Source organism: Pygoscelis adeliae, unplaced genomic scaffold (assembly GCF_000699105.1).
Source record: "Pygoscelis adeliae isolate BGI_AS28 unplaced genomic scaffold, ASM69910v1 Scaffold172, whole genome shotgun sequence".
In the NCBI taxonomy this organism is placed as follows: Eukaryota; Metazoa; Chordata; class Aves; order Sphenisciformes; family Spheniscidae; genus Pygoscelis; species Pygoscelis adeliae.
Genome location: NW_008824338.1, coordinates 1,806,705 through 1,818,076, shown reverse-complemented (window position 1 = coordinate 1,818,076; position 11,372 = coordinate 1,806,705). Strand labels below are relative to the sequence as shown.

General features: G+C 41.5%; 1 protein-coding gene across 1 annotated transcript; it reads left to right on the top strand.

The window, feature by feature from the left end:
• The first annotated feature begins 8,563 nt into the window (after nucleotides 1-8,563).
• On the top strand, nucleotides 8,564-9,565 carry LOC103912690 (trace amine-associated receptor 1-like). Its single transcript, XM_009319055.1, has one exon. It carries the CDS (start codon nucleotides 8,564-8,566, stop codon nucleotides 9,563-9,565), a length of 1,002 nt encoding a protein of 333 aa, XP_009317330.1.
• Nucleotides 9,566-11,372: the final 1,807 nt, after the last annotated feature.

The following is an 11,372-nucleotide window of genomic DNA, read 5'->3' as shown; positions in this document are numbered from 1 at the left end:
CCCCTTTAAACATGGCCCACAGTGCAGCAGCACTGGCATCTGCAGTCTGTTGGGCTTGCAAATGGACAATTAGAAACAATCAAAAACTTGTTCAATATTTCCAGGAAAACAGCATGTGCCTATTGTAGTCAAATCCAGCATTTGTGAAAGGCAACAGAGTAGTCCATGAGAATGGAGGCTCCAGGAGACTGCTTATTGACATATAAGCCTTTATTGACAACTTTAGGTTTCAGTGGCTTCCAGTAGAGTAGCCACACTTCCAGACCAGAATGTAACATTTCAAGACCTTCATTCCACCAAGAGTTGTCCCTCTTGTTCAGCCTCACGCCCCCTGTGCCACCTTGCCAGGGCCATACTCTCCTATCTCCCAAGCCCACCCCAATCCCAAAGCCCCAGGGAGAAGTTGCAACCTGATCCCCACAGGTCCTGCTCAGGGCTCAGAGAAACCTTAGGGGAGCAGGAGCTGGAAGGCATGGCTCTCCACCAGTGCAGCCCACCAGCCGATGCATGCAAACTGACCCAAAGTGGGTCAGTTCATCTCCCTCCGGGGATTACTTCTTTCTGGATGGACTCTCTTCCTTGGGCTCCACAGCAATATTAAAACTCTTGCTGTTTGAAGATGCGGATGCCGGTCAATGAGCTGGGCTTTAAAAAGCAACAACTTGCAGTTTGGCCACTGCTGATTTGTAATTTGGCCATATTTAGGTATAGTTCCTCTGGTATGGTAAAAGATACATAAATAGGCAATCAACACCTCGTAAGTCCCTGCTACAATGCATATAAACACCAGAGCATCGTAAATGAAAGACAAGCAGAATTTTTTCATTAGGAGAAAACAATACCTTTTTAATTGGTCTTGTTCTCAGATACTGTTGAAATATTGTGGTTGGATTTTTTTTTAAATATCCAGTCTGGGATAGGCAAATCAAATTTTCAAAGATAACTGAAATTGCTGAAGTTTGGCAATGTTACACAAAATTGAAAGGAGGGCGAGAAACATCGGGCGATCTTAAAAACAGTTCAGTGCTGTTAGTTCCATCTGTACTTTGACCATAATAAACATTTATCTTTATTTTGTATGTTTCTTTCCATGAGCCTGGCTTTAGCTTAATTCAAATGCGATCATCTTTGCATATGCTTGTGTCAGAATAGATTTATCTGCTTATCTGTTCTGAATATTTAATATTTACGTCATCCTGTTGACGAGATTTTTCCAGCAGCCTGTAAACCAGAGTCAGACCACGCGTGCAGCCACTCCGTTCTGGGATTCATGTGGGATGAGTCACTATCGCGCTGTATCCGCAGGCTGCACCCATTTGTGATGAGGAAGTAACTCCTGAGCAGGTACTGTCTCCGTGTTACGGTGAGCTGCTAATATGCTAGTCTGGGATATTCTTTTGTTTGAAAGATGAATCTTCTATGGTTAGCACTGAAGATAACAGTTGTTATTCTCCACAGATCACCACGTTCTTTCTGTAGTGAACAGCAATAGCACCAACAGCAATGAGGATTTGGTGGTGGCCGAGAGGATGATTTAAAAAGCCACTTTTCAGCCAATAGCTGAAAGAGAAGCATAGCTAGGGGGCAAAACTCTTTTCAGGCACAGCTGTGAATTCAGAGTAAGGCTCTTTACTTTCTGTGAAGTTATTCCAGGGCCATGAGGAAGCAGAATGATGAAGCTGGGATCGTACCTGCTTACTGCTCACTGCCTCCCTCCTCCGCGTTCGCCTTCGTATTGGAGGTGGTGTTTGGAGGCCACCGAATATCTACAAATCAGCCACAGTCCTAAATTCACTCCCGTGGCAGTGATGGGTGCACGGGAGCCCTAGAGAGGCACAGGGAACCTGCCTGGCTGCGTGGGTGCCTCCGCACCCACACTACAGCTCGGGGGATTCGCTCGCCATGCCGGGGAGAGAGGCGAGGGGCTGCTCCTGCCCTCTGGGGAGCCCTGGCATTGCTGTCTGTGGGAACAGCTTTTGCTGCTGAGCAGAGGCAATGGACTGCGTTATGGCATTACTTAGCAGGGCTGTCAAATATGTAGGACACCCCCCGCTCCCCATACAGAGATAATTTCTTGGCTTTGGATAGATGTGTTTTGCCTTGCTGTAAAAACAGTATTTTCTTGGAATCTCTTAGTCCTCTGTGCATTTCAGATATTTGCATTTATCTTGGGGTTTGGATTTATAGTCCTGACCCTAAGCACTACATTTTGAGAAAGAGCACAAACATCGCATTACTCTGTATAAACAGCTATTTTTACTTGGCAAGGAAAAGTGATGGTTTCCACTGAAAAGTAAGAATATAAACCAAGGGAAAAGGTCTGGAGGTCACTCATCTCATCCATTCTTTAAATTCCTCTGGTATAAATCTGGGCTAATTTCAGATTGTCTTCAGTTGAATTGCACCAGGTTTGCAGCAATAGCATTCAGATTAGCAGTTGGCGCACCTTCTCGTTTAACCCATATAATGAAATATCTATTTTGATCTAATAGCTCATTGGGAATTTGTGCATTTCCCCCCAGATTTCAAACATATGAATGGAAACTTAAGAAGATAATTTTTTGTAATGCTGTGCTTTTTTTCCTGAGGACTGCATAAATGGTAAGTGGAATTATATACTTTCAAAAATCCTCTCCAACCATGGGGCCACCTTAGAGCCTCCAGTAGTTTTAAATCCATGGTTCCCCTCACAGAGAACCAGTCTTTAAAATGAACCATATGAAAATGAGAAACTTCCCTCTGTCTAATGGATACTGTAAAATGATATTTTCTGCCAAATGACCAAACTATACCCACAGAAATGCAAGCTAAAAGAATCACAGTAGAAATCAATGCTGTCCTGCCTTTTATTTTTTTTCATGGTAACAGTTCTCATTCCCGAGCTCCGCTCTGTTCCTTCCCATTTCCAGTGTCCCTTTCACAGCCTTGCCTAAGAAGGACAGAATCATTTTTTAGCACATTGTTCAAATGGGTTTGGTGTCTGGCAAAAGTGCTATTTCTATTTCCTTCTGTGCTGTATTCCATTTTAATTCTTTTATGTTTTAAAAACAAACAAACAAACAAACAAGAAGTGTAGATGACCCAAGGTATGCTAGACAGTGTGACAACATCTCTTTTTCTTGGTTTTCCAAAAATCTGAAAACTAATTATTGCAGGAATATAAATTCTGCAGAAAAAAAAAAGCCACAGCAACTATTTCGTAGACAAGTTTTAACTTTTAATTTTGATGTATAACTGCTTTACTATATTACAGACTCAAAAGGCTGTTGAACACTGTTTATAAGTGCTCTGAGGTCTCCCAAAAATAGAGCTTGACATATTTCTCTTTGATATTATAAACAGCAAGTTTGAGAATATTTTCATGATTCACATCAGCATTAAGCTGCAAGAAAATGCCTGTTTGAAGCATCTGCACCAACAGCATGAAACCTTGTTACCAAAGTGTTCCTCGTTGCTCTAAATTAGTTGACAATTTGGCCTGCTAAATTACTTAATTATCTTGACATCTTATCAACTGCCACTTTACATTCATTTCAGTAAACATACCATTAAATACCACCCTTCCCATGCTCGCAGCTTCTTCTAGGTCTGTGGTTCATTCCTTTCCGATGTGTGTGGGTCCTGCAGTACAAGCCGGTGCATTCAGAGGTAACGAAGGCTAAGTGCTATGCCCGTGGGCTGCTGTTTGGTAGAAGAGTGAAGGGCATCTCCAGAAATAGTCTATACAGAGACATCCTGCTGTGCCCTCCAGCGGCTCTGGCCGTGGGCAGCCTCCTGCTGCCGTGGGGCTGCCGAAGGCACCTGCTGGACTCTGCACCGGTCCTGTCCCTGCCGCGGGCAGTCGCGCTCGCCAGCCAGCCCCAGCCCACTCTCTCCTCTGTGCTTCGCAAAGTACGTGGTAGGTGTTTTGCAGCCCTTGGCTCTGAGAGGATTTTGGTAGGCGCAGGAAGGCTGGCCAGCCCCACAGATGAGTCTTTTCTTCTTTAGAGGTGAAGTCAAGGTGAGAGCCCAGCCGCACTGACATCAGGGACAAAATTCACCTTTAGTGTCACCAGGTCCCTTTCTCTGCATTTTTTCTTTTTAAAATACATTTAATTATTTTAAAGTATATAGGCATTGCCGGTAGTCAGCTAGAGAGCAAGCATGGCCTGCCCCAGGGACCTGTGCTCAAACTGGCTGCTCTCAGATTTGTTATTTGAAATTCCCCTCCACCATCATATTCCAGTGATAAGTGCACAGTGCAGGCAGACAAGATACAACTGTCATACAGCCATCTGATAAATATAATAACCCTACAGCATATCGTTTTGCATCATTGGGTTTTGACTCTTCCTCTTCGTTTTATTTCATCTCCCTGAGGAGTCCTAACCCTTCCAAAGTCCTCAGCAGGCTTAAAAAGAAGCAAGTTCCCTCGTGGAGAAATGTCACATGTGAGAGGAAGAATGGCAAGTTGTTCTTGCATTTTATTGCAAGTCAGAAACTGGAGGGAAACACTCCCTGGCTGGACTCAAAATCTGGTTGTGAAGGGAGGCACAGCAAAAACCCAGACTTCATAGCTGGCTGCTGCCTGCCTGCAGCGGAGCAGAGCTGTTCAGGGCAGGGGAAGGCTCCCCAGCCTCTCTGCCGTGACTCTCGTGGCACTGGCACCCCAGAGCCTTCCCCAGGGGTTCGGCTGGTTGCTGCTACACAGCTGTTTCTGAAACAAACACTTCAAGTAAAGCTGCCTTTCCAGATCATCGCCTTGAGATTTGGCCACCGAAGGAGAGGCATGGCAGGAGAGCAGTGTGTGTGCATGCGTGGATGTCCTTCGACTAAGTCCCCATAATGAGCTGGCCGCCAGACTTCTTTATAACTATGAGTTTTGTACAGAGTAAGGCAACATGGATTTGTTCCCCTAAATTTTACCTTCCTATAAAAGTGTATATGTCAAGATGGTAATTACCAAGGCCTAAACCTTCACTCCTCAAAAAGAAGTGCCTGGCTCCAAGGAAGGCCCACAGCTATGAATCTCAAAAGGGTGAAGGTCTCTCTCAGAGACCAGTATTTGGGTGCCTAATGTCTCTTTGACATTTCCCCAGCTCTGTGCAATTGGACCTGACTCCTCTCCTCGACATATCCTCTTGACACTTCCAAGCGGTTTCTCACTCAGCCTGATGGTTGTTTCTGCACTTTTTTTAGTTGGCAAACTCTCTTCCTATAGTAAGGAGAACCTTGCATAGCAACACCCCAGTCCCTCTGTGAGTGCAGCCTCAAGAAAAATAAAAACCTGAGTTGTTTGCATTATTTTTTATTTTTGTGCACATAATATAATGAAGCAGCTAACCCAGATCACGCAGCATAGTTTGCAAGAAGTCGTATCTTAATCTACCTTGCTGCATATGTCCCTGAGGCACCCAGCATAACTGGGCTTTAGCTGATGGTCACCATATTAACAGTCTTTTATGTTCAGCAGTATCACTGTTTTAAAAGGCTGCATGGTCCTTTGTGGAGCAAAAAATTGATGCTCCTCATCTGTGACTCCAGTACAGCCAATAATAGGTGTTTACTTTAAACACCTTTTTAGTAGCTGTATCTTGCAAATAGCTGTTAACTGATTAGGCTGTTAGATTAAACCTGTTTGTTCAGTAGAGTAATCAGACCTAGGCTGGTAAACACATGTCATGTCACTCTGTACACGATATACCTTTCCAAGGAAATCTCACATACTGCTGTAACCTACCTATACTTAAGTATTTTGCTATATTTTAGAAGCTTACAAAATGGCGGGTTTTGTTCTGCGCCTAAATAATCTTGGGCTGCTCACAATGTGACCACATTTAATCAAACAAGCAAATGTACTTCAAGTAAGTTCAATTTGCCTATAAATAAGGCCTGCTAAACAAATATGACTGTTACAGCCATGATTTTGTTCTTAAGTGGGTGACAAAAGAAACAGTTTGAGCTACCATTCACATTAACAGCTGCTCCTGAGACAAGGGGCCAAGGACGCTACTCTTTGCACCCAACATCCTCCAGCAATGTGCCGGGGGCTTCTGGAGGCTGCTCCGGCTGGGGATTAAGTGCCTGTCCACTCAAAATTACCCAGAACTGCTATGATGGTGAAGAGGCTCAGCTGTCTTTTGAGATGGCCTTTAAAAGGAAGGGGTGCCACTCAATGAGCAGAAAACAAACAAGCGTCAAGAGCATACTTCTACCCAGTGTGAGGGGAGAAACCTAGAAGAAGAGGTTTTTAAAAGGATGCTTCTTCATATGTCAATTTTATTGAATTTTAAACTTTGTAATTAATTATGGAAGAAAAGTGTTCTGCTTTCTTGTTGAAAACTTGTTCAGTGTTTAACTCATTTGGACAGTTTGCCACGTGAGTTTTGACTTATTTTGTTTCCATTTCACGCAAAGCCACACACTTGATCTCAGTTCGTTCAATATTTTGGTTGGAGTTTCTTCTCTCTGTTTAATGAAAAAACAAAATCTCCTGAAAATAAGATTTTTTTTATATAACTGTTTTTTAAATAAAAACAGTTTCCAGAGGAGATCATATTTCTTTAGGCTAAACAGTTTCTCTGTCAAAGAACAATAGGGAAGTTGTTTATCTTTTAAAGAGAAAAGAAAACTAGAGATAGCACCTTAATTCTTTTTGATTGGTTTCATAGCCTGTTTTACCATATTTGTTTAATTTATTTACACATAAAACGAATGAAGGTTGAAATCTGTGACACATTTATAACCTGAATGAGCTTAAAACTTTTATAATTATGCCCAGTATATGCAGTTAAATCGGTGTTTAATTCTTTCTGCTGTGAAAATTGAAGATTTGAGTTAATAAAGATCCATCTGGCTGTGCTTCCTCTATCTGGGTGTAAATACAGCAAAAGAAGGAATGACAGGCAGGAAAAGAAACATGAAGAGACCGACCAAAAGTTAAATATATGAAGTGATAGTTAAAGTGAGGTGGAAAAGAGCAGAGACGGTGTTAAACATTACTAGGTAGAAAAAGGGGGAAGCAAGAGGCACCCCAAACAGTAAATAAATATACTCAGATTGTGTCCTGTACTCCTGAGAGTGCCTCTGGATGCACCTTCTCCCTGGCACTCGGGTGCCACTGCCTTGCCTGGCACTAATTGAAAATCCCTCTGTAAACACAAGCTGTTATTTATAACCCTGTAGCTGTCAGGGTTTTGCAAGCTATAGTTTATCATCTATATTCAGCTTCCATTTAGCTTCTAATGGCATGGTGTGCTTGTAATAACATTTATTTCAATATGGGAAAAAATCAATTAGTCTGTTGTGTTCTATCCAGAATAACCAGAGGCAGCAAAGTCCTGAAGCAAATGGGTTAAATTAGTACTGGCTGAATTGCCATGTCAGTATTTTTCTGACTTAAACAACCACGTTATACCATAATGATAATGCTACTGAATAGCATATGCTAATGTTCTTTATTTTTCACAGTAATACTATTTTTCTGTTAATTGACGGAAAACCAGATCTTTCAACAATGAATATTCCTTGCTAAGTGCTTAAGTACTTTCATGAAATGCTTTTGTAAAGAGACTTGCAGAAGGGATATGTTACTGCATACATGAGAGGAGAGCCAATATTTGTGTCCTCAGTTGCAGACTAAAACAATGTTCAGAAAATGTTTCTCCCCACGTTTGTGCCTTGGCTAAAACCAGTATTAACATAATAAATATACAAAACAATGCTAAACTACTAGTACTGAAATAAACTGGAGCCCGACAGAAAAGATATTTGCTTATACAGCAGCTAATGCTTCAGATTAGTCATTATATTTTGGCAGCAAAAGGTCAGAAAAGGTTTTTTCCTCTCTTAGATCTTTTCCTTACATCTCTATTTACAGCTAGAGCCTACAAGAATTTTGCAGTAAGACTTGATCTGATCAGGCAGTGCCATCGGCCTGAAAACCGAGGGCTCGTGGAAACTCTTTGGTTTTGCCAGGCTGCACAGCAGGTTCACTTATCACTGTCAGGACAGGGCTGGAGGAAAGGCTGAGCGTGGGCTCCTCAGCTTTAGCCTTCTGTTTTAAACTTGTAGATCTTAGACTTATGCATCAAAAAATGAGTCGAGGGAGCTTCATAATCTAAAATTACTGATTTTCAAGAGCAAAGTGAGGGATACAGGCCTCCAGCCAATTTTGACGAAGAGGACTAGGAGGACTGTTTAAACAGGAAATAATGAAAAGGACTTCTCATCTGCCCACTATACAAGACATTTCCCAGTGCAGGGCACTCTGGGAGCCACTGCTATTCTGGTGTGAGGACACAGTTTATTTAATCAAATGAGATTCCCATTTCAAGGGAAGTCTAATGATAAAAGCATCATTCTGTTAAAAGTATAATTACAAAATAGTTTCATCCTTCATAAAGAAAGAAATGTGAATTTCCTATAAAACCAAATAAATGAAGGTGTTTACAATTGCCCTTTTTTTTTTCTCCCTGCAGCTCTCCCCGTATAGAAAAGAAAAAAACAGTTGTAAATGTATCTCAGCATTAGGAAACACAGTACCTGTGCTGCATACCTACGTGGATTTGAGACCTCAGTAAGGATGCAACTGTGCTGTGAATCCGTAAATGGCTCTTGCATAAGGAGCAGCTGGTCAAACAGTATCCGTGCTTCCATGTACGTCTTCATGGTTTGCATTATTCTGGTCACAGTGGTTGGAAATTTGACAGTTATCATCTCAATATCACATTTTAAGCAGCTCCACACGCCTACCAATTTCCTGATACTTTCTATGGCTACAGTAGACTTTTTGCTGGGATTCCTCATCATGCCTTGCAGCATGGTGCGCTCTGTTGAGCACTGCTGGTATTTTGGGGAGCTCTTCTGCAAGATCCACACGAGCACGGACATTATGCTGAGCACGGCTTCCATCTTCCATCTTTCCTTCATATCCATCGACCGTTACTATGCTGTGTGTGACCCTCTAAGATACAAATCAAAGATTAATACTTTTGTTATCCTAGTCATGATATTTGTCAGTTGGATGGTCCCTGCCGCTTTTGCTTTTGGGATGATCTTTCTAGACCTAAACTTGCGAGGGGCAGAAGAGATTTATAATCACACACATTGTGCAGGAGGATGCTTTCTCGTTTTTAGTGAAACTTCAGGTGTTGTGGCCTCCATAGTGTCTTTTTACATCCCTGGATTTGTTATGCTGTACATCTATAGGAAAATATACTCTATAGCCAAGAGGCAGGCAAGATCCATTGATGCGATTAGCCAAAAAAAGATGCAATTCAAAACGAAGCACCACATTTCATTCTGCAGAGAAAGGAAAGCTGCCAAGACATTAGGCATAATAATAGGAGTGTTTCTCATTTGCTGGAGTCCATTCTTTTTCTTTACAGCAACCAATCCATTTATGAATTATGTGATACCTCCTATTCTCATTGATGCTTTGGTTTGGTTTGGTTATTTAAATTCTACATTTAACCCTATTGTTTATGCATTTTTTTACATGTGTTTTCGCAGGGCATTAAAGATGATTCTGTTTGGAAAAGTTTTTCAACGGGACTCTTCCAGGACTCATTTGTTTTTAGAGTAACATGCTTTAAATGGTTGGATTCATGGCTTTGAATTTTTGTCTGGAAGCTGAACTCCCGGATGTAAGAGCTGAAAATGAAGGAGACACCTATTTGTTTACTCATTTACCAAATCTGGTTCAAGCAGATGAGCAACTATTGTGCTTTACATCTTCTTTCATTCCAGATTGGGATTTGTATGTGTTTTTTTGGTTATAGCTATTTATATGCAATGCACAGGAGAGCAAGACTTAAGTTTAAAAAAACTTACAGCAGTTTATATCCCTGCTCTTAATCATTAAGAAATTATTCCAGTACAACAGATTAATTTCTTGAACAAGGTGTGTTTATATTACAATATTTGTGTTTGTTTATTGTCCTCTAGAAAGAGCAGAAAAGCCTTTCCTTTTGAATTTCTAGACATCTTTGAGTAATAACCCAAAGCCTTTTAGTTTTGTCCCTCCCCTTCAGTATGTGTACAGAGGTCAAAACAGGCCCATATACAGCAATAAGGGGACACTCCATGGAGGGACGATGGGACAGAGAAAAGTTGTGCTGCTCCTTCTGTTTCCATTTCAACTAGTGCTTGTCACTTATGAGTTTGTCACTTAAAGGCTTTGCTGCTTAAGGACATCAAAAGCATGTTTAATGAGATCAAAGATAAGAGAAAATAAGATGTACGGAATGAAAAGCAATAGTGAAAAGCAACATTGAACCTGACAATGCCAGAAAATGATGCTTGTCAATGTAAAGTATTCACCAATTTGCATCTTGCAGAACATTTTTTTAGCTTGGACATATTGTTATTTTGTCTGACGGCAATGCTGTGTCAGCTGGTGAGGAAAGTATATAAAGAATTGTTATAGAAATGCTATGGTTGGCCTGAATGGAGGGTGCATGGGGCAGGGTGAATGTGGAAGCACCAGGAGGAGTGGCAGAAGAAGGGCTATAGGAATGGCTTGGGCTGACGGCGCCTGGGTGAGCAGGCTGTCAAGGTTACATCTGTGTGCAGCTTCTCAGGACACCCAGATTGGGACATGAAGGACAGGGAAGTGAGTCAAAAACTAGCACATAGTCACCAGCTGAAGAAGACCCACAGGCTGTCATTTTTTTAATCTATGACCTGGCTTTTCTAGAATTGACGTATCACCAAACAGAAGGGAATAATACCTCTGGCCTGATCCTGTGACATCTGGTTGGACTATGGACTAGTCCTGGGAATGGAATTAGTACCTGAGAAGAGACTATAGAGAGAAACTGATGACTCCGTACTGAAGTAAGAGCTATGCTCAGCAGTAAATGATGTCCTCCATTCACATTGCTGGGATAAGGGCACATCCTATGTGTATCTTGTCTTTCTCTTCTGTGCCCTGTAGAGCACTGAAGCACTCTGCGCTGCAGAGCATAAAAGTTGAATGATGCTACATTTCAGCAGAGCAAAATCAGGATCTGAGATTGTCTCTTTTACTGTTTCATTGCCATCTTGTAAGTTTGCACTCTCCAAAATGACATAAAAAGGAACAATGAAATATACACCACATGGGCACTAATCCTTGTTAGTGATAATATGACTACTTTAATACTTTAACTCACAGAAATAAAGTAAGTTAAGATTTAAAAAATCTATCTTTCTGCTAAATGAACGGTCAGTTCTCTTCTTCCTTCATCCCCAGTGAGGCTGGCCTGATGTAGTTAATTTTCTCATGCTCAGTGCTACTTTCTGAAATGAACTGCGTGATCACTTGGACATCTTGATCTCTCTTGAAATAGCAGTTTCAGAAGTGCTTCCAGGTGATACCTCCTTTCTTCTGGTGGTGTTATAGATTGAAG

What these genes read in the sequence shown, in the direction of transcription:
- LOC103912690 (XM_009319055.1), top strand. Translation starts at nt 8,564, where the DNA reads ATGCAACTGTGCTGTGAATCCGTAAATGGCTCTTGCATAAGGAGCAGC.